At 52.8% G+C, this 27,786-nt stretch overlaps 12 protein-coding genes across 12 annotated transcripts; 3 read left to right on the forward strand and 9 right to left on the reverse strand.

The window, feature by feature from the left end:
* Window positions 1-294: 294 nt before the first annotated feature.
* J4E90_007049 (uncharacterized protein) lies at window positions 295-1,323 on the forward strand (the record flags this gene model as incomplete). Its single annotated transcript, XM_051436590.1, has 1 exon — window positions 295-1,323. The coding sequence occupies one exon, from the start codon at window positions 295-297 to the stop codon at window positions 1,321-1,323; it is 1,029 nt and encodes a 342-aa protein (XP_051289336.1).
* Window positions 1,324-1,537: 214 nt separating this feature from the next.
* Window positions 1,538-2,455, reverse strand: J4E90_007050 (uncharacterized protein; the record flags this gene model as incomplete). The annotated part of the gene is made up of 3 exons (XM_051436591.1): window positions 1,538-1,900; window positions 1,966-2,077; window positions 2,187-2,455. The coding sequence occupies 3 exons, from the start codon at window positions 2,453-2,455 to the stop codon at window positions 1,538-1,540; spliced, it is 744 nt and encodes a 247-aa protein (XP_051289337.1).
* Window positions 2,456-3,023: 568 nt separating this feature from the next.
* J4E90_007051 (uncharacterized protein) lies at window positions 3,024-3,660 on the reverse strand (the record flags this gene model as incomplete). The annotated part of the gene is made up of 2 exons (XM_051436592.1): window positions 3,024-3,333; window positions 3,404-3,660. The coding sequence occupies 2 exons, from the start codon at window positions 3,658-3,660 to the stop codon at window positions 3,024-3,026; spliced, it is 567 nt and encodes a 188-aa protein (XP_051289338.1).
* A 558-nt stretch (window positions 3,661-4,218) lies between these two features.
* J4E90_007052 (uncharacterized protein) lies at window positions 4,219-5,590 on the reverse strand (the record flags this gene model as incomplete). The annotated part of the gene is made up of 2 exons (XM_051436593.1): window positions 4,219-5,202; window positions 5,270-5,590. The coding sequence occupies 2 exons, from the start codon at window positions 5,588-5,590 to the stop codon at window positions 4,219-4,221; spliced, it is 1,305 nt and encodes a 434-aa protein (XP_051289339.1).
* A 1,201-nt stretch (window positions 5,591-6,791) lies between these two features.
* On the reverse strand, window positions 6,792-8,143 carry J4E90_007053 (uncharacterized protein; the record flags this gene model as incomplete). Its single annotated transcript, XM_051436594.1, has 3 exons — window positions 6,792-7,164; window positions 7,218-7,815; window positions 7,864-8,143. 3 exons carry the CDS (start codon window positions 8,141-8,143, stop codon window positions 6,792-6,794), a joined length of 1,251 nt encoding a protein of 416 aa, XP_051289340.1.
* Window positions 8,144-10,965: 2,822 nt separating this feature from the next.
* Window positions 10,966-11,739, reverse strand: J4E90_007054 (uncharacterized protein; the record flags this gene model as incomplete). The annotated part of the gene is made up of 2 exons (XM_051436595.1): window positions 10,966-11,654; window positions 11,709-11,739. The coding sequence occupies 2 exons, from the start codon at window positions 11,737-11,739 to the stop codon at window positions 10,966-10,968; spliced, it is 720 nt and encodes a 239-aa protein (XP_051289341.1).
* A 2,173-nt stretch (window positions 11,740-13,912) lies between these two features.
* On the forward strand, window positions 13,913-14,743 carry J4E90_007055 (uncharacterized protein; the record flags this gene model as incomplete). The annotated part of the gene is made up of 1 exon (XM_051436596.1): window positions 13,913-14,743. One exon carries the CDS (start codon window positions 13,913-13,915, stop codon window positions 14,741-14,743), a length of 831 nt encoding a protein of 276 aa, XP_051289342.1.
* Window positions 14,744-14,953: 210 nt separating this feature from the next.
* On the reverse strand, window positions 14,954-17,178 carry J4E90_007056 (uncharacterized protein; the record flags this gene model as incomplete). The annotated part of the gene is made up of 3 exons (XM_051436597.1): window positions 14,954-15,666; window positions 15,716-16,286; window positions 16,339-17,178. The coding sequence occupies 3 exons, from the start codon at window positions 17,176-17,178 to the stop codon at window positions 14,954-14,956; spliced, it is 2,124 nt and encodes a 707-aa protein (XP_051289343.1).
* A 691-nt stretch (window positions 17,179-17,869) lies between these two features.
* J4E90_007057 (uncharacterized protein) lies at window positions 17,870-19,323 on the reverse strand (the record flags this gene model as incomplete). Its single annotated transcript, XM_051436598.1, has 2 exons — window positions 17,870-19,005; window positions 19,215-19,323. The coding sequence occupies 2 exons, from the start codon at window positions 19,321-19,323 to the stop codon at window positions 17,870-17,872; spliced, it is 1,245 nt and encodes a 414-aa protein (XP_051289344.1).
* A 1,752-nt stretch (window positions 19,324-21,075) lies between these two features.
* J4E90_007058 (uncharacterized protein) lies at window positions 21,076-22,733 on the forward strand (the record flags this gene model as incomplete). Its single annotated transcript, XM_051436599.1, has 3 exons — window positions 21,076-21,285; window positions 21,332-21,368; window positions 21,415-22,733. The coding sequence occupies 3 exons, from the start codon at window positions 21,076-21,078 to the stop codon at window positions 22,731-22,733; spliced, it is 1,566 nt and encodes a 521-aa protein (XP_051289345.1).
* A 1,409-nt stretch (window positions 22,734-24,142) lies between these two features.
* J4E90_007059 (uncharacterized protein) lies at window positions 24,143-25,148 on the reverse strand (the record flags this gene model as incomplete). The annotated part of the gene is made up of 2 exons (XM_051436600.1): window positions 24,143-25,041; window positions 25,094-25,148. The coding sequence occupies 2 exons, from the start codon at window positions 25,146-25,148 to the stop codon at window positions 24,143-24,145; spliced, it is 954 nt and encodes a 317-aa protein (XP_051289346.1).
* Window positions 25,149-25,670: 522 nt separating this feature from the next.
* J4E90_007060 (uncharacterized protein) lies at window positions 25,671-27,507 on the reverse strand (the record flags this gene model as incomplete). Its single annotated transcript, XM_051436601.1, has 2 exons — window positions 25,671-26,386; window positions 27,195-27,507. 2 exons carry the CDS (start codon window positions 27,505-27,507, stop codon window positions 25,671-25,673), a joined length of 1,029 nt encoding a protein of 342 aa, XP_051289347.1.
* Window positions 27,508-27,786: the final 279 nt, after the last annotated feature.

The following is a 27,786-nucleotide window of genomic DNA, read 5'->3' on the forward strand; positions in this document are numbered from 1 at the left end:
ACATTGGCAAATGCAACCGCCGAACTACAAATTTCATGATGCCGCAGATGCCTCTCAGAGTCACGTGCTGCTTACTAACTTCATGTAATCGCTCTACAGAACCTATCATCGCGCAGAGAGCGTGCCGAAACATGCCGGTAACTCATCGAACATCATTGCCATGCGGCAGCCGATGCATCAGATGCCTTTGCGGCACTCAAAGTGTCGCCAGCCGCGCAGGTCGATTATAGAGCATGGCACCAAGGGCACCGACGCGGTGGATGGACGGTTTAGTATAAGAGAAGGCGCTCGTTGATGAGCAACGCATCGGCAACCAAACTCCATCTCATTCAGCACGACAAACAAGTCGCGACGAAAGGTGTCATCATGGCCAGCCCCATCAAGAACGTCATCATCCTAGGAGCATCCGGTTCTGTTGGTGCACCCATACTTGACGCGCTCCTCGCGGAACCCTCGTTCAACGTAACAATTGTCAGCCGCGCATCCTCATCAGCCTCGCGCCCATCTCACATCCCCATCATCAAAATTTCGGACGCCTTCACGACAGAAGAGCTCACAGAAGCCTTCAAGGAACAAGATGCAGTCGTAGTCGCGTTATCCACCAGCCCAGTCACCGCTGGCGGAAAAGACGGTCTAGCATTCCGCCTCATCGACGCCGCACTTGCAGCAGGCGTAAAACGCTTCATCCCCAGCGAATTCGGCGCCAACAATCTCGATCCCCGGGCTCGCGCTCTCGTACCGACATACGACCTCAAGGGAGAAATGCTGGAGTACCTCATCAAGACATGCGACGAAAGTCACGGCAAGATGACGTGGAGCAGTATTTGTTGCGGTAGTTGGCTGGACTGGGCACTTGACCCATCAAAGTCTGGTAACTTCCTCGGCATAGATGTGAAGGGGAGGCAGGGGACGGTGTACGATTCTGGGAATGAGCGCTTTGCCGTTACGAGTAGCAAAAACACCGGCCTTGCAGTTGCGCGTGTCTTGGTCTATCCTGAGTTGACCGCAAACAAGCAGATCTTCTTATGTGACTTCACGGTCAGCACCAGGCAGATTGTCGAAGCAGTGGAAGTGGAGACTAAGGCCAAGTTCCATGTTGAGGAGAAGGAGAGTGGCCCGGAGATCAAGCAGTTTCGAGAGAAATTCGAAGCAGGGGATTTGAATGCAACGTTTCGGTTGTTGGCAATCAGTTTCGGGGCTGATGTAGATGTTGGATATGACTTCGAAGCTGAACAAGAGGTGTGGAACAGTAAGCTGGGGCTGCCAAAGGTGACACTCGAAGAGGTGGTTCGCGAGGCTGTGGAGTTGGCAGCACAATCATAGAGGCAGTGGAGGTCTATTTGGGCTTGAAATGACACGAAGGTTACTGTTTCCTAGCATATGCTTCCTTTCTCTACATTCCCATCGCTACCTGGACTAAAATGAAGACACCCTGCGCAAATGGGGACTGGCTTTGAATCAGTATAACACGACCATACTGCGCCCCTCCTCCCTATTCTTTCTTCCCTCTTCCCTCCCATCCCTCTTCTTCAGCACCCTAGATCGTCTTCACCGGCCCACCCGGCGGCGTATACCCCCTCTGCCCCGCCTGTACCTGCCAAAGCTGCACAAGCACCCCCTCCTTATCATCCGGATCATACGCCCCCGGCAGTCCCACACCGCCCGGCAACCCCTTCTCCCCATTCCCACCCACCCTAATCTGCACACACGCCGGATAAAACTGCGCCCCCATCCTCGTCCCCGCAACATGCAGCCCCAGTATCTCATGCCTGAGCAGATACTCACCGGGCTTCAGGCCAGCGGGTATGGTAACGGTCCAGCTGGCGCCTTGCTTGGCGAGGTAGTCGGAGCCCCAGGGAGGGGATTTGCTGGTGTCGTAGCCCATTTGGTCGAATTTGACCTGTGAGGGGGGTATGCGGGGTTAGTGATTGTTTTGTATGGAGGTTTTGTAGGTGTGGATCTCACCCAGGGGGTTCCGGTGTCGCCTTTGAAGGTTGTGCAGTTTGTGCCGCAGGAGGCGAGGTAGTTCATTACGGGGCCCGAGTGGGAGGAGCCCCATTGGTCCCATTGGAGTTTGCTGGGTTGGTGTTAGTGTCTGTGTTGGGCTCAAGGTTGCTGTGTTGATGCGTTGCATAGCAATGAAGGAGGATAAGGGAACATGAGTGGAAAAGATGGAGAGAACATACACCTTATCCCCCGGCACAACCGGTATAACACCTTTCGCTGGCAGATTGCCTCCCACATTGCACGTAATGTCTTTAGACGTAAAGTCAGGAACCGGCCCGTTGTCTTTGATGCGACGGGCGTAGCGGACGGGTTCGGGAGTCAGGTAGTCGTCTTGGCCCACTTGCCAGGCTAGGTACTTGGCTCCGCCATTGACCGAGATAGACTTCAGGTAGCCGTGAGCGGATGCGGAAGTGATGAAACCGAGGAGAGAAATGGCAGAGATGAACATGATGATGGTATTGAGCGAGCTGCAGTGGATAGCAGCTGGTTGTTTCTGATCTTGTCGAACGTGTTCCCGTCGTTGAATGTTGTGGTTTATATACCATGATATTCAAGTCCTTTCTCAGTACCATATGCATACAGTCCTGCAGTGTAACGACGCTCAACCCGGAATCCGTAGATTAGTACAATGCTTGTTTAGCGATCGCCTGCCGCTTTTTGGTGGATTATTCCATGTTAATTCCAGAAGGCGTGGACGTGACTCAATTTAGATTGGGCGCATATTGCTACAGGGCGGAGTGGATCCTCCGTGTCCAAATTGGGCGGCAAGGCGGAACGTCGGACGTTGCTGCAGTCTTCGCAGCACATTGGAACACCGTGTGGCAAAAGGGGCTACGAAAGCTTGGAGTTATTGAGAGAGATTTGATGGATTCTTTCTATGTTCCTCATGAGCTCGTCGAAATAGCAACGTGAAGATCACGTGCAGAGAAAGTACTTGTCTGCAGATAGATCTATACATCGCCCCGAACGCCACGCATACCAACCATCAGTACCTCTTGTATCTTCCCCGACGATGCCTAGCACTCGAAGTAGCAGGTCGACAGCCTATCCCAATAGTCCCTGTCCTGGTTGACCCACTCAGTGCGGTTGCACGAAGCATCCTTCCAGCCCTTGAAGCTATCGTCGAATTCGATAGTGCCAACCATACCGCGAGTATACTGGAACTTGAACCACTCCCAGTGCGCACCAGGAGTCATGTTGATCCACCTGAGGCTGAAGGTGTCGGTGGGCTTGAAGAGACCGTGGATCTTGAGTGCTTGGCCCGGTGGCTTGCCGTCGATCGACTTTCCGTTGAGCATACCCTTGAGAGGCTCACCGTCATCCCAACTGCGTGATGTTAGTGTATGTAATACTGTCATGAATGGCAAGCCGGTCATGGTGAGAGTAGTCTACGTACGTCATGCCTTCGATGGTCTTGTTCTGGCCGTCAGACAGGGCGACCCAGACGGTGGTGTCGATATCTTGCGGGTTCTGGGGCTTCTTCTCGACGATGTTGAGGTAGAGGTAGCACATGCCGTGAGAAGGTGGATCTTGTCTCGCGACGGCGTCGGAGGTCAACATGGCAACATCGGAGGATGCAGTGGGCACCGCAGCAGTGTTGGCGACGTTGCAGATGCTCAGGACAATTACCAAAGCGGTGTTGAGGAGCTTCATCGTGAAGGAGGTGATGTACCGTCGGTTGTGGTGTGCTTTTGTTTTAGAGAGTGTAGGAAGGCTGGTTGCGTCAAGGGAGGGAAATTTGCAGAGGTGCAGAGACTTTTGGACGGCAAGAGATTACAATAGCAGTAAGCGGTGAAAACGCGGATTCGATGTGAAGCCCGCTAGAATATTGAGAGCCGACTGCGGAAGGCACGACTAGCGGTGACGTCGCGTAAACACAAACAATCAGCTCACCAAAAATGCACCAGACGCGCTGCCCATACTTTTCGTAAAAAAACACAAACACGCCGAAATAAAAAGCTGATTCGCTGTCATCAAGAGCCCACTTCCATATCATACAATCTTCGCTCCAAACGCCAATGTAATGCAAATCACAAACGGCTGGCCCAGACGGAGCTTTCCAGCACCGTAAGAGAGGGAGTCATTGAGCGACGATATCCACCAGGATGATTAAGTATTAAGCAAAGGTCGTGTTACGTTTCGTGCTTCCTCGTCAATCTCCTCTTGCGTTGGGGGTGTCAAACGAACACTTCGGAGCCAGCCGTACCACCGTCAAACGTGCTTGTAGATAACCGGGCTCTTGGGTGGGGTGTCCACATTGATCGAGTCTACCCTCTTCCTGGGGGTGCCGCTGGGTGAGCCCGAGCCCACGTTGTCGTACTCGTACCAAACGCCTTTGACTCGCCTGTTCAGCTTCCGAGGAGGTGGGCTGATGCGGGTTGCGAGAGCGTTGAACGAGCTAGTGGATAGTGACTGGTTGCTTGCGGTATCAGAAATGACATTGGAAGTGAACTGTGTGACCGAGTCGCCAAGGTTCTCGATAGTACGCATCATACCCTGGCAGGTCTGTGACAGCTCGATCTGGTTCTTGGATAGAGTCTGGAGTTGAGAAATGGTCGTCTTGAGTATGTCCTTGGTCTGCTCCTGAGACTTGCGCGTTTGCTCTTGAGATTTCCGTGTCTGTTCTTGCGATATTCTGCTCTGCTCGTGCGACTGGAAGGATGTGTTGGACAGGGCAATGTAGTGTGACGCGTTCTGATCGACAAGCGCTTGAAGCTTGATTTGGGATTCGGAGATGGCCTTGATCTGGATACTGTTCGACTCGTTGATCTCTTGCATCGCTTGTAGGCCTGTTGATTGCGCGACCGATAGCGCGTGGACTTGCTCGGCATTGCTCTCGACTATACTTGCCAGCTGAGTCAGACTCGCCGCCAGGCTGTCGATAGCCGATGTGCTCGCCTTCTCTTCGCATGTGTGCGGAGGCGCGACGGCGGGAACACCGTTCGCATGTTGCAGGGGTAGGACAATCGGCGGGCACGTCGGGCTATCCTGGCATGTGTAGAACCACTTGTTCTGAATATCGGAGAACCTGGGGTCTTCCATTATGAGCTCCATGTCTTCGCTCCTGACCACGAAATACTGCGGGCTCGGTCGCGACGACGACGTATATTCCTGTTGGACCAGATTCCACCATTGCGTGCAAATGGCGGCCGAGGCGAAGGTGAGGATGTACGGAGGAGATGCAGGATAGTCGCTCTATAGCACAAGTCAGTACGCCGTTGTTGGCCGGTCGATGGCACACAGTGCAATTGGCATCGCTCACCCTCTGCGCGTAGGCATAGAACAGATTCCCACCCTCTTCCATCTCAACCCTCTTTTCCTGGGCCGGCCGGCTCTGGCTTCGTTTGCGTGGCGATAGTGATCCAGTCGCTGGTGGGGTGTCGGTGTTCATCATCAGTCCAGCAGCGAGCGAGATGCTCGGCTTCTTCCTCATGTTCTGAGGCTTTCGCTCTGGTGATGTCTGTCGTCGACTATGACTGTGTATGCGCTTCTCGAAGTTCGAACTGGAAGACTCAAAGACAGCCTGCGACATGGAAGATTCCATGAGCGCGGCGAAATCAGGCATGCTCTGTGGACGCGACATGTCTGGATGGGAGGGTGATTCGGGGTCGGAGGTGCAGTGGCAGCAGAAAGTATCGTCGAAGTTATTGGCCAAGTGACACCTAAACGACATAAAGAGACATATGGACGACACAATCTCTTGTAAGCTCAAGAACAAATAAAACACCAAGTGACCGGGGAGGGGCTGGTGAGCTATGGTAGTGTATGAGGTTGCGGCTGGCCGTCATCCCTGTCGATGACCTCACAGTACCACGGCTTTACTGGGATGCGCGTGCGCTTGGGGGTTCTGTACCAGCGGAAGACGGGAAGTCTAGATGTCAATGGATGTCAATTGTCTCATCGCATGCTAGCTCCCTGGCTCGCGGGAAAAGCATCGCAGCGAACGAGGGGCTCCAGCCTGCTCGACACGAGAGGACGCGCATGTTGTTGCTACCCATCAAACGGTACCTGTCTCATTAGCGAATGCAGGGGGCTGCGCATCACGATCGCGACTTCAGGGGGGAAGAAGGAACGTCCTCCGCCTGGAAATAGGTGGATTTTAGGCCGCGGCTCGTTGAACAAGATAGCCGGTGCGATGCAGTTGGTTCGCGATGCACCGGGGCGGAGCCGCGAGCGAAGTTTGGCGCGGCAGCTGGCAGTGGGGCATGACGTCGCGCACGTGCGGCCGCAGGTGCAGAGCTTCCAGCGTTCTTGGAAAAGACGTTATGCGCACGATTATAGACATGCTTCGGCGATAAATGTGTTTCTTGCAGTCCCATCGCGGTGTGGGCACTCGGAAAAACGCGTGTATCTCTGTGGAGAACATGTCGATCTGATTGGCCGAGGTAAGCAAATGGGCGTGGACTTTCTTTTCTTAGAAACAAACTACATCAGCCTCTTCATTTTGACGTCCTGTTTGAGCATGTGGTCCGGTATCAGTTGTCACAACAATGCAGAGGGGAACCAGGGTGTCCTGAATGGAACTATTGATTCCTGCTAGATAGATGATATCCAAGGTGCGACGTGCAAGCTGCGTTGCCAACGTGTCCTTTCGATCATCAAGTTGATATACCTTCATATGTAAAACCTCGTAAATGTTACCAATCTTGAGCATGTCAACGAACACCCCGGTAGAGATATCTGTCCAACGCCCAAGAAATATTCGCATGCGCTGCTGTCCATTCAAGATGGCAACTTTTGGGAACGTTAACGTCGCACCAGTGATGACAGCTCTGAACGGGCAGCTAGTTGGAGTCGTCTTTGTCGACGCCGACCTTGACTTCGAAGTGCTCCATGCCGCCAAAGCCGTGCTTGGACAACCAACCAGTGGGAACGACCGACTCAAACTGGGTCATCCAAGGCTCAGCAGACTCCTTCTTGAAGATGATGTGCAGGTAGGGCTTGGCGACGGCAGGGGTAGCAGGGATTACTACCCCAAGAGTTGCTGCCAGAGCTACCATAGCAGGGGCTGCAGGAATTGGAGCAGTGTCACGCTGGGCGGGCTTGCGATGAATACGAACTGATGCCAGTGAACGGCTACGAAGGATAGAGCGCCACTTTCCGTTCATGCTAGAGCATTGACGGTTTTGAAGGACGCGACGGCCGAACAGGCGGTAGCTGTAAGAGGGTCAGTGAATAGATCATTTGATGAAAGAGGCAGGGAAACTCACAGATCCTTGGCTTCACCATCAGTCTCGGCAACGTAGTTGGCCTTGAGGTAGCGACCGAACCCAGCTTCAATCTTGAGGCTGTTGGCCCAGATGTCAAGAAGAGTAAAGACCTCGATGCCATCACCAGCACGCTCCAGCTCGTTGGGCTTGTCTCCAACCGCGATGGTCAGGTTGCCGACAAAAGGCGCGTCCTCGCTGCGCTCTCCTGGAGGACCGAGGTTGGAGACGACATCTGTGGCGGTCGGATAGAAAGTCTTGAGGTAGTCCACGATCTCGGTGAGGTCCATGCCGATCTCCTGCTTGGCCATGTAGATGGGACGGTACTCAGCCCTGAGTTGACGGCATACCTGGGTAAGGCCCCAGAAGGGACGGTTAGTCTCTCGAGGCTCTGTCTTGGGCTTGGGCTTAGTCGAAAGACGAGACTTGTTGTTGCCGCCCGAGATCTTCTTTTCCTGGTCCTGGTCGACGATGTCAGACGCCAAAGTACGGCCGCGATCGAGACGAGTGCGGGGACGCAGTGAGGCGAGGCGCGGGCGGTAAACGAGGAGGGCCTGCTTGGGACGTCCATAGGTGTGCATGTAGATCTGGTTCCTGAGTTCTATCAACAGTCAGCTTGTGTCAAAAGGGTCAGAATCGCGTGACTTACCTCCGGGTAGGTCCATGAAGCGGAACGGCTTCTGCAGAGCGGGGTCGCTGGTGCCGACCTTCTCTTTGAGAGCAGCATCGACCAACTTAGCCATGGTGCCATCTGGCTTTTTCTTGGTCTTCTTCTTCACACCGGCATCAGTGCGCGCGTGGCCTCCACGCTTGCGCTTGCTCTGGCGGATGGGCAGGGCCTGGGCAGGGACAGGACTCATGTTGAGTGCCGCGAAGCCAGGTACAGGCAGTCCAGGGGAGGGCGGCACAGTCGCATGCTCCGAGCCCATGATGACGTTGAAACCGCCTTTGAAGCCATTTCGGCGTGAAGTTGGTGTAGAAGGGGCAGGAACGACTGGCGGATGACCAAACTTCCTGGGGGAAGAACGGGAAGGAGGTGGGGTGCTCGGGCGAGTAGGGCTGTCTGAGTTAGCAGAGTCCATCAAATCAATGCTGAGAGCTTTGTGGGGAAATGATAAGCTCTAAGTGTCAAGAAGGGGGACTTACGCCATGAGGTCTTGTACTTTCGGCTTGTTGCTGGGTTCGAGAGAAGCTGCTGATAGCGTGGGAAATAGTGATAATCAGATATTCAAGATAATTGCGGGATGTAGAAGTAATGGAGCGTAGACCATGGAGATTCTTTTATCTCTTGCGAAGTAAAGGTGAGCGAAGAAATGCCAACGATAATCGCCACCAGATTGTCTGACGGTGACTGGAGAAATTGCCTGAATCGGAAGTCACCTCGACATTAAGCCTCAGGTAAAAGAGCGGGGATGCTTGGCACTTCATTGTCATAATCGTATTTCGTGTTGGTATGATGGAGTTTGGAAGCAGGGATGTTGAATACGATGTCATTGTACCAATAATCCAAGAACGTGGAAGGAGCGCGTGATTCAATCGCGTGGTTGTGGGCAAGTCTTTCCTATTGTACCTACGAGGGAAGGCAGCATCGCAGTGCCAGTAGTTGCAGTCACGGCAACAGGTCATCAATCGAGATTACCCAGGTGTAGACCCTGAATATGAAGGTGAGGTGCCATTGTAGGTGGTAGCAATTGTGTAGAAAGCCATTCCCTTCAATTGTTACCTCCGGTATCGGGCTCGTGACCAAGAACACGAACGTGCCATTGTAGGGTATTGAAAAATGCTATTGTGGTGGAATGCGTCGTGACTTTGCTCCAGCGTGATCGCTTTTCCTTATCGTAGTGGTGGTATGATAGAGGCAGGTGAGGTGGGAGCCTGAAGTAGATAGAAAGTCCCTCTGTCGACCGAGTGGCTGTTGGGATGGTCGCGATGCAAGATACGGTGAGAATGCGCAACAATATATCGGAATGAGTGGTAATGGCACTGAGGGTACTAAGTACCGAGCGACGTTGTGATGGCTGTGGTGGGAGTACGAACAAACACCCTCTTATATGCAAGACGGTATCGAAAGCGGTAGAGCCTGGCAGAAATTAAAACTGCAACCCCACCAATCTGGAGGGGGATGAGATTTTACATGAGTAGATGCATTACATGAGGAAAGACCCGAAGGTTGTAGTAGAAGGAGTGGACCCTGAGAGCTGCCTGGGTCATGACGTCATCATCTCCGCATTGGCATATGCCATGTCTTCCAAAGACATCTGTGTACGGTGCGATCCGAACTCTGCTATCCCATGGTATAGTTTTCGATGTCTACATGACTTGGGATAGCTCCATGCGCAACCCGTTGTTTGCCGCTACGTCCGCTGGTAGACTGCACTCATTGACAGTAAACCCGTTAGGCCCTGCTTATTGGATTATACCACCAGAGTTTGATTTGCATGCCGCAAAAGGCCTCCAAGGCTGCTTTCATGCCACAAATTCCCTGAATCGAGGCGTCTCGTTCAAACTCTCCAACCTCTAGATAAATCTTGGAAGGCGCGTGGCGAGACTCGTGATAGATTATGATCCTGTCAAATACGTCTTCGCGTATGGCTGTGAGCCAGGTGGGGTTGTCGTATTGAAGAAGAAGCGACAAATTGTGGCAATCTCTCTCTGCCTAGACCCTGAGGCTGGGATCGGGCTCACCAGATTTACGGTAGGAATCCGTCAGGGTAACTTCAAAGTGAATCGATGTCCAGTGCGCGCGTATCCTTAGTAGCTCGTGCAGATCTCCAATCATATCCAAGCACGTAGCGGAATGGAAGATACAACCAAAGCACCGTTGACGTCTCGGTGGAACTTCCTTTTGATTCCCCTATAAAAGCCGCACGACGCGAGGACCGCCGCTCGAATCGGGCCCGGTTGGGTGGAATGTATCGAACCATGCCTGCATGAACTTGATTCTGTCCCAACGGAACGCGACTACCGCTTCACGGCACTGAATGGGCAGGTATTCAGCTCTGATTTGCCGGCAAACTTTCGTGAGCCCGGAGTCGGTACCATGAAGAGAGGGTTGCTCTTCAAACAACGAAGCGGTGTGGTACACTAGGTTGTAAAGTTCTGTCTATCGTCAGTTTTACGTCTTGCAAAAGAGGCGGAGAGAATCTCGTACTTGGTATAAGGTCGAGGGAGTGGAAAGCCATCGTGAATGTGCGGTAGGTCGAGAAGTGGATTGTAAGTCTCTTTGACGGTAGCTGTGAAGTGAGCTTGTTCGCGGATCGAAATCGGTATGCAGAGGAATCGCTATGTAGGCGGTGCGACCGTGTTATATATCTTTGCTCCTGACTCACATCTAAGTGCGATGCGAAACTTGGTTCGTCCACTTCGTCCTATGGTACTGCGGCGTGGAGCAGACTAGCGAATCACAACTTCCGAAATCTACATCACACCCAATCAATTCGTTTTCCTCGACCAAAATGTGCCGTTAGCACAAGAACTTGCACACCGCAAAGTGGCAAGTGAGCGGGGAGGAGCGCTCACGAAAGATGATTGACTACGTGAGCTCTACCAGGTTCCGAGCCGGCGTACAGTGAGCGCCGACATGCTCATAGCCTCTGAGAGATAAATGACATACTTGGCAACACAAAGTGGACAGGTGATTGGGTGTAACAACCAACTTTTCATCTGATTCTCCATACACTACATACTCGGTAACGCATGCTCATCAGGCGATACGCTTGAAAGCTCGGGCTGACCAGTTCTTCAAACCCGCTCAAGTGAACATAGGTGAAAGGTACAACGCAACATGATGGCCGTGTGATAGCGCGACGTCAAGACCGCGAGCGCTGCTCCATGCATCAGGCGCGCTGATCGCTTCATCGTAGTTCTTGGGGGCGTGGACACCCGTGAAGATGATACAAATACATGTAGTCTCACTAAATGATGCGCTTGATCTGATCCGGACATCTCCAATAGTCCCGTTCCTAATCTCCTCGCGCCACTTTTCGTTCGCATGGCAAGCAAGTGCGTTGAGACCACGAACTTGGTTCACAGTCCCGAAGAACATGGGGTGCTGTGCAAGACCATAGCGATTCGCAATGGCGGCGGGCACCATCTTGCAGTCCAGGTCAGGGTGGGTAGCCTTGAGCTTGAGAACCGGAAAGATGCTGAAGTGAGAGTCGGATCTGGAGGATATCGCGAACCATGCCTCGACGTGTATAGTATGAGGGAGGGACATGGAGTCTTCAGCTGTCGTCATGAATGCCCGAGCATAATGGCCAACATTTGCAAGGTCCAGCCGAACCTCAGCCATGTAACGTTGAACTGGGCGGTATTCTCGGCGGATCTGGACACACACTCTTGTGAGCGCAGCGTAGTTGCCGGACTGAAGAGAGGCATCGCATCGGATAGGAACGTGTGCGTCGGTGATTGACGCGAAGTGGTAGACTATATTGCGCAATTCTGAGAAATGTCAGTAGCTCCTCTCACGAGATACGGGTGAGGGAAGTAGCATACCTGGGTTGAGGTCGAGGAAGCGAAAGGCCATGATGACTGTGGTGCTTTCGAAACGAATGGGTGATTCGGACGACAGTAGTATCTGACGAATACAATGATGTAAACGTGGTGGCTTATCGGGAGTTTGATAGCGAAGGTAGTGACTCGTTGTAAGCGAGGACCGGAATTACCTAGGTAGTTTATCCGCACGTGAGCCCAGACAGTAGCGCTATGACCTATAGAGAGCGGTGAGTCACTGACAGCGTACTCATTACATAGGGAGTGATGGATGATTGCACTTTGTATCTACCTGTGTATCATATACATCTGGGAAGTAAACTTCAATGGACGCCCCAGTACCCAGTACTAGTCTTCACGCAGATAAAATTGGAAATCGACCACATGATCATGCGATGCCGGAGCCTGCAGGCCATGGGAGATACGCCACTCCTTGGAATCTCTCATTGTTTCTGACCGTTCCCTGCAACCAAGCATACCCACGAAGACAATCTCAATCCGTGTGAACCCGCTCTGCATCTCTATGTAGACTTCGCCAATGGAACCGTTGCTGATACACGAATGCCAGTCCTTGTTTGAGTGAAGGAGCAGCGAGTTCAGAGGTTGTGCTTGATTCGAGGCGATGGTCGCTAGAGTAGCCGCGTCATGCGGGCCACTTCCTATGGATCGAGGCCCCGTTGGGATAGTAGTGGGCACGATCCTGATGTCCAAGCGGGGGTTCTGGGCTTTGACTTTGAGAACTGGAAGTGAGTCGAAACCCAGAGTCCAAGTGAGAGATATCCGGACGTGAACCTCAAGAGGAACGACCGTCATGTCCGCGGCTGAAGTGAGAAAGGTTCGAGTAAACACGTCAAGGTCTGAAAAACTTAGGGAAAGCTTGGCCTTGCGACGCTGAATTGGTCGATATTCAGCTCGAATTTGCACGCAAGCTCTCGTAAGACCCGCATAGTTGCCGTCGTCTCCATGAGACAGCCGGGATATAGCCAGCGGCTCGTCACCGACCGCCGCAGCGATCTCGTAGATACGGTTGCGCAGCTCTACATAAAGTCAGCGCTGTTTAAAGTGCAAGTCAAGTGAATAGAGTGAAAGACTGAAATTGCGTACCTGATGGGAGATCCAGAAACCTGAAGACCATTTTTGCGCACCCTTGCGTTGACGGATGTTGTTGGTGTTCAAGTCTGATGTAGAGTTGTGTGTGTACAGTGTAATTGAGGGAGCAAGATTGATGTGAGTGTGTGGACGGGAGTCATCTAGCGGCAGCCCGTGCACATTAAGCGCGGAGGCTCATCGTGCTTTTCAAGAGTGTAGGAAGGTACAACTGAGCACGTTCTGCTAGATCTACAGCGACACAATACAAGCTATCTCATACGCACGAGCTGCGTCGACTACTCTTGTGCACCACAGTGATTGGCCGAGAGGCTCGACGAACGGAACGCCTTATACCGAAGAAGTTTGGCTGAAGAGAGTCACCGAAGATTGTCTTCAAGTGCCGAGGGATTTGGACGGCTACCCCATCGTCGTGTGCTAGACCACGGGAATATTGTTGCCCTCCTCACACACCAAATGACCGTGTCTAGCATCATCCGCTACATTGACAGTTCGCACCGTACCGAACAAACTGCCGCGCGCAACATAGAATCCGGTTGCCGCAAAGGACGTGGTATAGCTGCCACGTTGCAACGTCTGGGAAACGAGTTGATGAGAGACAATGAAGTCGAGTTTGTCTGACTAATCTTTTGCAGCAATAAGCACCTCCGAGATTCCAGCCGAGCCAAAGCGCACTCAACACCCAGCAAAGTATCGTGGAAGGAAGTCACAAAAGAACAACGCAGTCGGTAGAAGACACGGTACGAGCCGCGCGCTCAGAAGGAAGGTAAGCCGAGCGCAACGGGCACCATCCCAATTCAGGAACCATCCCGCCCCATCCGGACGACAGTCCTCCAGATTTGCCCCGCAACACCACCCCGTGACGCAATGCCATCCCATGTTTTGCTCGGCGGGGTAAAAGATGCAGCGTCAGAGTCGCGGCCTTTGAGCCTCACTCGGCAGACCTTCCTCCGCCGAATCTCACGCGTCTAGATACATAAGTGTCGACCTCCGACTCCGACTTCTTACTATACAGACTGCAAGTTAACTCGTCTTTTTCGTAATTCACAACGCTTTTACAAGCTTCTACAGCAGACCTTTCTCCCCAAGAAACCGCCAAGATGTCCATGTCCGTCGAAGAATGCCAGACGCCGCGCGCCGGGTTCCCCAAACCCGTGCCGGACACACCCACAAACGTCATGCAACAATTCAGCATGAAAGGCAAAGTCATCGTCGTCAACGGCGCAGCCGAAGGAATTGGTGGAGCCGTAGCCGACGCCATGGCCGAAGCAGGCGGCAACGTAGCCCTGTGGTACAACTCTAACAGCGCCGCCATAACCCGCGCGGAGAACCTCGCAAAGACACACAACGTCAAGACAAAAGCCTACAGCGTGAACCAGATCGACGCCGCGACAGTCCAAAAAGCCGTGCAACAAGTGGTTGAGGACTTTGGCCGCATCGACGTCTTCGTCGCAAACGCCGGCACAGGAGATAGCAAGCCGCTCCTCGACCAAACCCTCGACAGCTACCACAACCTCATGAAAGTCAACGTCGACGGCCCCGTTTTCTGCGCCAAGTACGCCGGCGAGGTATTCAAAAAGCAAGGATTTGGCAACTTGATCCTCACCAGCTCCATCTCCGCGCACATTGTTAATGTACCCATCGACCAACCCATCTACAACGGTACCAAGGCGTTTATCTCGCATTTGGGCAAGTCGCTGGCGAGGGAGTGGAGGGAGTTTGCGAGGGTGAACATTGTGAGCCCGGGGTTCTTTGATACGAAGATGGGGGCTGGGCCGCAGGTTATCAATGAGGGGTTGAGGATGATTCCGCTGGGGAGGCAGGGTAATGTTAAGGAGATTAAGGGGTTGTTTTTGTATTTGGGGAGTGATGCGTCGAGCTATATGACGGGGAGCGATTGTATTATTGATGGTGGGTATGTACTACCATAGATGTGTAGTGGATAGAGGAAAGGAATTGATACCATGTCTGCTGTTCATTGAATACAGGAAAGCTATACTCGTTGCCTTCGTTGTTGCATTTCCAATCGTAAACATTCCTTTAGATCTTCGAAACGTTTGATTACGGTGAAAGGTTGTAATTAAAAGGTATATGTGCTCGCTAAGCCCAGATGAAAAGAAATTGGAAACACGATGAAGATTCTACTCGTCTTTACTCCTCGCCCTATCCAGGCTCTCCCGCTCGGTCGTCTCACCACTTCCCGCTTCAACACCTTCGCTTCCCTTGCTCTCTTCATCCCTCCTCTTGTCTTGAGCGATATCTGGGGCAGGTGCAAAGTTACTCTTCCCTCGGATTCTCTTACCGAATACATAGAAGACCACTGGCATCGGTACAAGTACGAGCGCCACGCAGCCAAGCAGTGTACTGGCCCATTGGATTCCCATACCGTTGAACATGAAGGTCGCGAATAGTGGGAAGACTCCACCAAACATGGAACGCATGAAGGTGTTTGCTGCAATAGCGGAGGCGGCAAACATGAGGTACGCGTCGACAATGTAGTTGAGGAGCGAGAGGAAGATGGAGAAGATTCCGAAGCCGGTAAAGAGACCACTCAAAACAGGGACGATCCAGTGGACATTGCCTGTGTAGCCGGTCCATCCGAACCAGAAGAGACCAGCAGCGAAGAGGACACCGCCGACCATGCTGATGGGTAGCCGCCATTCTGGAACAGGGATGTTGTTGTTGGCTTCCAGCTTTTTGATGTATCGTGGGTTGTCGACGACAATGATGATGAAAGCGATGACTTCACCAGCGACCATGCCGAAGTAGGCAAGTCCGCCGATACCGGGACTCCAGCCGTAGACTCCTTGGAAGACGAGAGCGTATGCGGTAAGAAAGAGGTAGAGTAAACCATCTAGAATCATTAGCCCAGTTCTTGTAACGAGATGGGTGATCCAACTTACAGATAAAGCTCATATAGATGGTGATGAGCAGTACAATAGGCTCGGTGAAGAGAATGCGCATCGGTCGGCTGACGTTCTTAACGATCAGCTCCTTGAAGTCGACTTCAATTTCCTCCTGCTTCGCGTGGATACCCCAGTTCTTGGTTCGTCTCCTGAGCTCGCTCGCCTTGTTGATCAGCACGACAGGCGGGTATGTCTCTTCCATGAAGAAGAAGAGTAGAGCAAATGACAAAAACCCCATGAAACTGCTGATGTATTCGGTCCATCGCCATCCAAGATCACTCTGGGTGATGAATCCTCCTATGAAGGGGGCGAGTAGAGGACCCATGAAGACGGTTGCGGAGAAGACTGCGACTGCGAGACCGCGAAGCTTGTTGTCGAACATATCCGCAAAGACAGCGGCCACAATGGCGAGTGGAGAGGAGCCAAAGAGACCGGCGAAGAATCGACATATCATGATAGTCTGGATATCTTTGGCTGCGGCGACCGCAATGCTGAAGATGGCGAAACCAAAGGCGGCGATGATGAGGGGAGGTTTTCGGCCGTACAACTCGGAGAAAGGCGCCCACATCTAGAAGTTGTTAGCATATCTGATCGCATGTCTATGGTCAGCGTTCACTTACCAAAGGCCCAAAAGCATATCCGAAGACGAACAAACTGGTTCCTAGAGTACCCACAACGTTGGCAACACCGTATTGTTGCGACACTGCTCCGGTAGCGGCCGAGAAGATACTGCTACCCATGGTGGCTGTGAGGGCGTCAAATGCTAGGATAGCACCAATGCCAATCTTCTTCTTCATTGGCCAGTTCTGCGCATGCAACGGATCGTCGACGCCGTCGAACTCGACTACATATTCTTCCCTGTCCGGTAGCAGCGGGGGGAAAGGCTTGCCGGCTCCTAGGTTCGGCAATGGCTTCTCTGTACGACGGCGTGTAAGGGTCCTCGACAACCGTGAATCGACCCGCGATGCACCAACTGTGCCTGCATGCTGGCTCCTGTGTGTCTCGATCCGACGTATCGCTTCGGGGTTGCGTTCGGTGGGATGTAGTGTGAGGTAGTTGCCGCTCGAGGCCTGCGAATTGACAGTCGGTCGGCGGTCGCGTGCGGGGGTTGAGCGGGCGGTGCGTATTTCTTCGAGACGTGCGCTATGTGTGGATGCAGAGCTTGCAGAGCTGACCGTCGAAGCCGAAGATGTGCTGTGCCGTGAGAGAGGCGAGGCGACCTCCTCTTCCTTTTCTCCGGTGGGTGATGCTACTGCTTCTGTTGGGAAGGATATCTCGCTCTGGGTGCGCTCTCCTCGCTCGTGTGCTTCGATGTTGCGCAGGCGCTCATCAGGTGTCTGGTCGTGCAAATGCCGTCTGTGGTACTCTTCGCGAAACTGGCTGTGCGGGTCCCAATTTGCGAAGCGCTCGGGGCTTGCGTTCGCCTCATTGCGCAGGATATCCAGGTCTTCGTTCTGCATACTGGCTGCTCTCTTTCCCTTGCTCAACTGAGGTGTCGAGTGGTGCTGTCGCGCTGGAAAGCGATAGAAATTGCCAGCGCTCGGCTGTCGGAACAACAATAGTAAATGTTCAGCCCGACGACGAGGCCGTTGTGGATCGTGTGGATCTAACGCGCGACGGTACGACTAGTCGTGACCGTGTTTTCGGGAGATGGACGCGGGTGCTGTCAATGGCGATGAACAAGCTTCAATCGTTCAATCGCTTGACAGCAGCCCGTCACCCTAAGTATCTGGCGCGCGTGGCTGTCATGACCGAAAGATTTGCTCGCCTGCACATCTCCCGCATCTGTCCCATGCGACATGGCGAGAATATTGCCGACACCAGCGTCCTTATCCGGCGGACAAAGGCTGAGTAAGCCACCGCTAGCCGACTGAGCGAAGGCGGTCAGGCCCGTTGTGCATCGTGATTGGGCGGGGCAGTCGAACACAGAGAAGAGGTTTGCCGGCGGAAATAGAAGCTCGCCTACGTCATGGGCAGAATCTGCTGGGTAATCAGCGGCGCAGGCCATTGTCATCACCGTGCATACGTAGCGCCTCATGCTAGTGGGGCACCTTGTGGTCCTCAATAGAGAAATCGTAGCAATAGGGGGAGATGCCATTGATGCCCATTCATATGCCTGACCCGCAGTAGCATTCATAGCAAATCTGCTATCTACATCGCCGCTACCGCTCTCTCAAATATCTTGCCCAGGTGCGCGTGTTGGGTTTCGCCAGCGGGCAAAAGCTGCGTTGCGAAGATGCCGCAAGTACCGCCCTTGCGATCGATCCACCACTTCAGATTCGGTGCACCTCCCCATCGTAAGGTGCCAGCCTTCAAGCCTCCTTCGGCATCATCTTCGAGTGCTACTAGACCTCCCAAAGCATGAGACCACTTGCGCCCATCAGGAGTGCCAACCGGAGCGTCGCCTGGAATCATGATGGCAGCGTAAGCTGGGACGGACAGCGTCTGATCGAGCGACTCCTGCGCCGCAGGAGGTATACATGGAGTAAATAAAAGCTCGATGCTTTCCGCCTTGAGAAGCTTGCCATCGTTTCGGAGAAGCGACTTTAGAAGTACGAGGTAGTCTTCGGTACTGCCGAACAAACCTCCGCCACCAAACTCATCTTGAGGATCCAGCGGCTGTGCCAGTGGCATATCTGGTGGGTTGCCAGGTACAAGAGCTGCATCAGGTGCAGGACGAGTCGTCATCGGCATCAACTCCTGCTCGATATTGTTGTGCTTGACGTAGAAGGAAGTCTTATCCATCCCCAACACATCAAAGATGTATTGACGCATGTATGCTTCCAGCGTGCAGTTGTTGGCCCTCGCGATCATCAAGCCCACAAGCTCCAGCCCGCCACCATATGCGAAGCCGGAGCCGGGCTCAAAGATGAGAGGTGTCGCAAAGCACTGCGTAATAGGCGTGCGCATGAAGAGACTTTCTTCGTTGCGATGCTGCCTCCACTTCACGAGGTCAGCCGCGAGAAAGTCGTAGCCGACTCCGCTCGTATGCGTCAGCAATCTTCGCAATGTCAACCTTTCTTTTGCAGGTTGTAAGATAGGTTCATCAGCGTTCCAGCCAGTCAGGACAACAGAATTCTTCCATTCAGGCAGTAAACGATCGGTGTCAGTGGGTTCGTCGAGCGAAAACAGCCCACGCTCGACGCACTGCAAGGCTGCGATAGCCGTCGCTAGCTTCGTGCAAGATGCCAGCCATACGGTCGTCTTCGTCGATACTGGTGGCGACGTGGAGTCAAGCTGCAGTGTACCAAATGCAGCAAGAAAGTCATCTGGTTCCGAAGCATCAGCTGTGAATCACGTTAGCCGCGAACTGTAGGCCATGTAACAGAAACACAAATGACAAGCGAGGTCGCCGACCGTGCGAACGGCTGCGAGCATCCGACAGCTCCGTCGCATATTCCGAGTCCATCTCAACGTGCCGCTCTCAAACGCACGCTAAACTCAACGGCCCTGGCAAGTGTTTTGGCAAAAGAAAACATGCAAAACCAGACCATACCCTTTCGAAGTGCTCTTGCAGCACCGAGAGCCACACCGGGCAGCAGGCGCTCAGGGCCGGATGCAACTGCCGACTCAAAAGCGTCATTGAACGACGCAGAGGTTGTCATTTTGAAAACTTGGAAGGTACGCAGTGCTTTGGGTGTTTACCGACATCATCTTCGATACCAGACCTTTATATCTTGATGAATCCAAACTATGCTTATCACGCATCCTTCTGGGTGACTCAGAATTGCATCGCAAGTGCCCGCGGAGACAATAAAAGGGCGCTGTAGGATTTAAGACGATGCAACAATTATCGTGAGGCTCCAGTCGCCTAGATGCTCACAGAGCGCGTTGCTGTTTGGGTACTAGGGCGAGGCTGCCATCATGATTCCGCGACTATTTTTACGTCCTACGGGCGTAACCCCTCTCTTCAACGCCCTTCGCGCTGAACGCCCACGCTGTAGCCGCGAAAGCAGATATCCCCCGACTATCACTGCAACTCCATCGCAGCGCTCTATCCTACATAGGTAGCCAGGCCGCTGTTGCGTTTCTCGCGTCCGCTTTCGCTCCAGATTCCACCCGCCCCCACCTTCCGGTCCCGCACCCCACCACACCACGCCAAGGTTTGATGCACACAAGCAGGGGGTATGAACGCACACTCTGACCGGTACCTGACAGTTCCAGGCCTATGCGACTTTACTTTTTTGCTTCAAATTCTCTTGCCTCGCCTTCAATCTTAGAACACACCATGCATGCATTGTGGACGTGGGCGAATCATCGCGCATGGGGGATGACGGCATACTGCGTCTCCTGTCATCTCCGCGACTAATTCTCGGACCTTTCCATTTCGCATTGTTACAGATGCTGCGAAGCCGCTGATCCTTCTAGTCTTCCCAATTCGGAGGTGACTGCATACACTTGCCACCGTATGCAAACTTGTCACAAACGGGTCCTCGACACCACTTCATCGTACACCGTTCACGGCTGCGGGATAATTGAGCTCGATAGCCGACACGATCACGTACGATGCAGATGGTATCGATCGAAAAGGCGCCACTCCGGACAGATTCTTGACAGGGACCACCGTGGCGGGAGCGCCCGACCGCTGCAGATTGGCTCGAGCCCTGTCGGTTACGCATGTTTGACAATCCGTACGCGAGGAAACTCAAGGTCGGACTCGCGTTTCGTCAAACTCCAATACGTTGTCGTGGTCAAGCAGGGTAGAATTCTCGGGTCCACTACCGGCCACTAGAATTCTGTCAACGTCCCTTGATCATCCCAGGATCATGAGTACACGCGCATGCAACGTAATTCGACGTAAAAGGCCTGTCCAGGTTTCAAAACAGGAGTGTGGCAAAGCGTGAACAGCGACTGCTACCCACTGCAGCAAGTCCGCTCTATACTCCCAATCGAGATCACTGACGCATAACGGGCACATTAATGCCAGGACTCGAAGTCGTGTTGAACAGTACCACAAGAGGTATCATTGTTTCTCACCGATCAGTATCTTAGACTAACAACGACCACGCGGTTCATCGTCTACGGAGTACATCCCATCTCCGCGTCGATGCTCGTATATGCGGGTGGGTACATAGCCGGGCAAGCTCTCGACTGCCGTTATGCGCACCTCAACGGTCGTCGTTCCCAAACGCTGTATTGGTTGACCATTGGCATTGTTTTTTGTGGTCGGCCCACTTTTGTCAAGCCCTGGCGGATGTCTTACGCCCCCATGCTCCTCTCCCATTTAACAGGTTTGGTACTTCAAAAGCCACCATGCACAAAGGGTAGGCATCCCTTCACTCGAAAAGCCGTTGTTAAGTTGTCTCAAACTTTGGCAGCGTTCCACACCCAACACAACCTTTTGACTCATCCATACAATGCCTGGAGGCATACATCCCCCCATTGAGGTCAAACTAAGTTGGCCAACACCTAACTATGTCAACCCGACACTCCGACCAAACGCCATCGTTTGGATTTCGTGCATACTCGGACCCATCACCGTCATTATGACTTTTGTACGGCTATGGGTTAGGGTCTGTCATCAACGATGTCCCGGTTGGGACGACTGGTTGATGTTAGCTGCCCTTGTGAGTCATCCGTGATCACTCATCATGGCTACGCTAACGATTGCAGCCCCCAGTTATCGCCTTGACAGTCATATATCCCCTAGGTAAGATCCCAGATCAGTCCATTGCTATCTAGCTAATGCTTCTCAGCAACCAACCAAGCGTTCGACCGACACATTTGGGACCTGAACTACCTCTTCGAACCGGAGATCATCGTTAACGCGCGGAAATACGTTCTCGCAACCGAGTGTGTCTTCTGTGTTGCAACTGGCCTCATAAAGATCTCCATTCTTCTCTTCTACCGACGTCTCTCGGCCCGAGCCGTGTCGAAGACATTCGTATGGGTGACGTGGGCCGCTATCGGCTTCATCATCGCCTATACCATCGCCTTGACCTTGGCACCTATCCTGGGCTGCCAACCAATCTCAGCATTCTGGGATCAAGTGAACATCATCAAAACACTACAAGGTTACGAGTTCCACTGTTTCGACGAAGGTGCCGACGTCTTTGCTGCTAGCATTATATCATGCGCCCAAGATGCGTTGACTGCCGTTCTTCCCACATTCCTCTACTGGAACCTTCAGATACCCATTCGACAGAAAATGGCCCTGTTCGGTATCTTTGCCATGGGATACGGAGTCGTCGCACTGGGAGCTGTGCGAGCCTACTACAGCTGGTACACCTTCTACGGCACTTACGACGTAACATGGCACACATGGAATCTGTTCCTTACCTGTATGCTCGAGCTGTACATCGGATGCTTGTGCGCCAACGCTCCTGCCATGAAGGTCTTCTTCAAACACTTCTTTCAAGAAAAGCTCAGTCAGCGTTCCAAGACCAGAACACCAGCTGGTACGGATGATCGCCAAGACAGTGCGCACACCAAGTCGAAGAACTCATGGAGAAAGTTCGGAGCGAGCATCACAGGCGGAAGCTGGGCCAACAGCACCAGGGGATACTACGATTCTCACCTTGGCACATCCGTCGACCCGCATGGAGGTGTGCATGTCCACAAAGAGGTGCAAGTCACAACGTCGCCAACAAGCTCGGCGATGCCAACGCCCACGGGCATCGACCGCCCTGTGTCAACTATGACAGCCGACATGATCTGCGACCATGGTTACGAGGACATAGAGCTCGGCCGTTACACCACAGGCCACAACTCGCGAGCATCCAGCATGCGATCGACGCACCTCTATGAAGGGCACGACCTAGAGGCCCTTCCTCCACTACCCACGTCACCTGCGTCACCAACGTCACCACGTAGTGGTGCTCCCCTTGCATTGCATGCTATCTCAACCACAGAGAAGACGCTACCCATAACACCCCTACCCACTACGGAGATAAGAGAAGAAGCCAGGAGGGAGAGAAGTCCCACACCCATGCCACCACCGCCGACTGCGCGCGAGTCGCCATACCCCCCACGCGGTTCAAGTCAAAAGAAGCCAAGTTGGCAATCGTGGTCCTGAAGCGTGCCGCGCATGCTAATGTTCAGACCCATACGTACGCACGATATGAAGTGTCGCGTAGACCGCGCAAAAGCAAATCCTTGTCTTTCCTTTTACTTGCAGCGTCGCTGTAATGTCGATTTTATGATACCATGTTCGCTCCCTCGCGCTACTATAGAAGCATATTATGATGCATCAATCTATTTTTTACCTTTGCAAAGCTCCGTGGACACTCCTGTCATAGTCATGCACTACACGATTTGATTATATCGCGACGCTCGCTTTTGCCCAGCTTCGTGGTCCTCGCGGATGTGTTGACGACTAACCCGACACGGTGAACCTTGGGCACGTAGCGAGATGATCTCATCGACGTCAAATTTCTCCGTACACCAGAAAAAAACAAGAAGTAAAAAAAAAATGTACAGCGGGAGGACAAATTGTGACATAGATTCTGGACCCCATCCCACATTAGCCGAAAGAAGAAGGTGCATCCGCACTACTTTTCTGTTCGGAATTAACAACCCAGCTATTCCGATTCCGACGAGGCGGCAGCCTGAATCTCCCCCCGGAGGCCACGCCTGACGCCTTCAACATCCACGCCCTACAGGATGACTCAACGGCGTTCGCTCAAAATGAAGAAGCTTTTCGAGCCAAAGCTTGAATCTCCCCATCGGTCAAACTCAATCAAGAGAACAAAATTACATGCATGATGACGCCAAACCTCTCGCCACCAACGCTTTTCACGCCTTCGGAACTGAGATCCAATCCAAGCTTATCGAAATCCATCACGCAACTTGTGAACGACGCGTTCCATCGTTCGCATGCACCTGATCCGGTGAAATGGGATAACACGGGCTCTCGATTCGACGATGAAGAAGGGCTCCATTTGCTGCTGAGTGGGCCGGGCAGCGTTATCGCATTGATCTTCGATGACGCGGCGAGCGCGAAAGAGAACGGTAGCACCAAAGAGAAAGAGAGTAGAAAGGTCGTCGCCTGCGCTTCCCTCGTACCCTGGAAAGGCGGATGGGAAAAAGAATGCGCAGATACGGAAACAGGCTGGGAGGTCAAAATCGTATGTGTCGACGGAGATGCGAAGTACCACCACCGTGGTCTAGCTATCCAGCTTCTCGACTTCTTACAGCAGTATCTCATCGTGACAGAAACCATCCAGCTCGAACAAAAGGGACTGAAGGGCCAACGCGTATTGAGCCTTTGGATTTTGGCCGCGGAGTGTCTCAATGGCGCGTATTGGCGTAAGAGAGGGTATGAGGTGGTAAGGAAGAAGACGTGGGGACCGGGGACGTGGAGTTGCAAGACGAGTTTTGAGATGGTGGTTCTGAGGAGGGATGTTACGTTTGCGTTTGGTGGTGGGTTGGCGGTGGGAAAATAAGAAAAGGAAACGGAGGTGGTGGATGGGAGCGTAATGGCTTCTACGGCCCCAAACGTAATCGATGATCTTCTTCCCAATCGGGCTTTGGGGAGGAAGACGACATGCTCATGTTGAATGTCAGGCCTGTTGTCGCGTAGAACTCTCGCAAGCCCGCCCTCCGCAGATCGGGCAGGTAGCATCGTCGTGTCTTGCTGTCCAGGGTTATGAATTCGTTTGGTTGCTCCTTGAACACCAGCTCGATTTGGAGATCTGTCCAGTCTGCCCAAGGGTGAAGTAAAACCTGATCGAGCTTCCCCTTCATATACTGCGTCCAAGGCTCACTACTGAAGACCATGAATTGCGCTAGGTCCTCAACGGCTGTGGCGACGCGCTCGTCTGTCAGAGTGTCCCCGCTGTTATGCTTCTCTTTCACAGCGTTCCAGTCGACCTTCGGATCTGGCGCAAACAGGCAAGCGTAGTCTTGACGCAGGAATCGTAATTTCAGTAGCGGAAGGAGGTTGAGCGACGGATGTAGCACTCGGGGCACTCGGGGCACGGGGATAATGCCCTCCGATACGTAGGCCATAAACGCGTCGACCTCTTGTTCCGCCCAGGAAGCATCCGTGGATCTTGGCTTCGAGATGGGAGGCTCGTTGCAGATGGTCTCATCGATGTATACGGTGATTGACTTCGGCGCGCGGATGGACAGAAACTCGCCTTTACTGAAGGTACAGCACACCGTGTGGCAGAAGTGTTCGACGTGCAGCCAGTCTAGACCGACTTCGAGACTGGCGAAGAGGTGCTGGAGGAACTCTTTGCGCAGCTTTTGACACACATGTGCGAGTGAGAGGATCGAAGCGGGAGGAGAGCCTGCGCCGAGGGAGGACGAGTTCGCAGTGAAGCGCCGGACGCGGCCCTCGTAGTCGGCAGTCAAGAACTCATAGACTGAGTTGCGGAGTTCTGTGATGATGTTAGTGTTATTGCGACAGCTTTTGCGGTCTAGTGAACTCACCTGCGGGCAGGTCGAGGAAGCGGAAGGGCTCGGGGGGTGAGCGTCGCGTTCTCATGTTGACTAGCGACAAGGTTGTAAAAATTGACCCAAGGCTCTTAGTAGGCTTCGCAATTTATCTAGCAGATGGGATCGTGGGGTTTGAGAGAAGGAGAGTCGGCAATTTGGGGGCAGTCATCAGCGTGGTGGTCCGTGATGAGAGCAAACCACATCGAAAGTCTCTTCATGCGTGGCGTGTGCACGCCAACGAGGAGAAAGATTGTTGAGTACGTGTTGCAGATAATGACAGGTAGAAAGAATGAACCTCTCACTCTAGATTGCTTAAGGGCTCGGGAAACTAGGATTCTTGCAGGACTACAAATCACACCGCACCCGTCACCCTGTTTGGCCTCCACTTGGTCCGAGGTGTGTGCGTGATTTGACTAGACAAGAGTAAAGTGCGGAAGACTAAGCTTGTACGCTTTGAGATGTTATGGAACAGAAGACCCTAACATCTGCGTAGAAGTAACTATGATGATGTCCATCCTTGCAGTCCTATTCGATACCAGACCGCCTCAGTAAGCTGTCATCTCCAAATCTTTCATACCTCAATCCTTAGGCCAGGAAACTCCGGAAACTCTCCCCAATATGGATCAACGTCAATTCTGTTGAAATAAGCTTCTTCCAATGTGTCTCCTTCAAATTCCTCATCCTCAGCGTCCAGGTCCTCGAGCAATTGCCGAGATTTAAGGTAGAACGCTGCCTGGGGCGAAGTGCTGACCCCAATGTTGGAAACCATGATTCTGGTGATCTCGCCGGTCTCGATATCGGATATCCATCGTGGGTGTCGATTACACATCATCTTCTCTACGGGTGTTGCGTCTTCATCGATCCAGTCTCTGAAGTTATATCCCTCTCGATGTTTCTCTTCGTCCTCGTCGTAAAGCTGCAGGCTGGCCGTATCGTGAACGAGGTGACAGGTGAAGTCTGGTCGACAGAGGCCAATTTTGACTAGCAATAGCATATCAAGCCCATAATGGTCTTCTCTCTCTGCATCTCCGCGCCAAGGAGTGACTATGGTCATGCTGGCTGGTGCAAGCTCAACGTTGTCGATCTTGCCATTGACGTTCGGAAAGAAAGTGCGCAGGTAACCGGTGACCGCCTTCCAGTCGATGACGATGTCTCGCTTCAGGCAAATAGATCGATACTCGGTTCGGAGCTGTTGACATGTCTGCGCAAGCGCAAGACATGGCAGCACGCAGCGAGGTTGACTGGCTTCAGTCGCAGCGGCAAAGTCATAGATACGATTGCGCAACTCTAATACACATATCAGCCCTGAGAGATTGCCCGGAGAGGTTCGCGCCTACCTGCTGGTAGATCCAGGAAACGAAAGTGATCTCCGCGGTCGCGCCTGCTGACAGTGTCGTGGGCCATTTTGGGAGGGGACTGAAGTAGTGCCGGGGGTGTATGGCGAGAAGCGTGGTAGAGGGATGATGCAGTGGATTAGATGTGAAGGTACAACGAAGAAGTGGCCCTTGTTAGCGTTGCGCGAACTAGGTACCTAGTCGCCTGATGCGATCCACATTCACGTGTCTCCACGTGATTAAGAGTGAAATCCGCCCAAATACATGATTTGCGAAGCGGGCCGCAAGTTACGTGATCTGTATGCTTTAAATGTTTATCATACAAGTACCTACCTAGAGTCTTTAAAGGTCTTTAGGGATGATGCTACAAGGTATAACCGCAAGCTAGCGCGGGATATCAACGCCCAATCTGATCACTCTCTGACTCTATTCTTTCTCTACATCTTCCGCCCGGCTCGAATTATTGGAATTCCGCACATCAATGCTTTCAAATGCAACGTCATAATAACCCCCAGACCAATCTTCAAAACCTGTCATGTTGTAGAGCTGCCTCATCTGATCTGTGAAAGCTTGCCCTTCCCGGTCCAATGCCATATCCACACCGTGGGGTACATGCCCTGGCTTGTACCACAAGTAGGATCTACAAACCTCATGACAGCAGATTTCAGAGATCTTGGATGCTTGGACGTCGTGTCTTAATGCAGGCGACGTGTTTTCGAGGATGTGCGTTATGAGCTCACAGTTATACTGGGAATACAAACGCTCTTCGATATCTGCAGGATCGGGGATGACGGTGATCTCGGTTTGCGGGAACGATATCTTAACTTCCAGGAGAGGTAGTATGTCCACATTCGTGGCAGTCGGATAGAGATAAATGACGCGCGCGGGGCGTTGCCCATCGAGTACTCGCTGGTTCATATGACCCGACTCAAAGAACGCGTTCGCGAACCTCTTAATGTCTTTGTCTCTGACTGTGAAGGAGACGTTTTGCATGTAGATCTTCCTGAACTCATCTCGAATTTGTCGGCAGACTTGTGTGAGACCGATAGTGGGTGGGTTGCCAGGCTTGAGCATGATGTTGCGCGGCGGTGCCTCGGCAGCGTACTCATAGATGCGGTTCCGAAGTTCTGAGGTCTGACGTTAGTGAACCTAGCTCATCAGATGAAGAAGAGCTCAGAATATACCTGCAGCGAGGTCTAGGAAGCGGAAGTGGTGTCCATTGGTCGACCCGAAGGTGATGGAAGCATCGTGGAGTTGCATGGCTGCAAGCGCGTCGCCAACAGCGCTGGTATAGGACGCGATAACCTGATCTATAGATTGGCGAAAGTGTTGCTATCACGTATTCGAGACCTT

Source organism: Alternaria incomplexa (assembly GCF_024043165.1).
Source record: "Alternaria incomplexa strain BMP 0042 chromosome Unknown scaffold_10, whole genome shotgun sequence".
NCBI lineage: Eukaryota > Fungi > Ascomycota > Dothideomycetes > Pleosporales > Pleosporaceae > Alternaria > Alternaria incomplexa.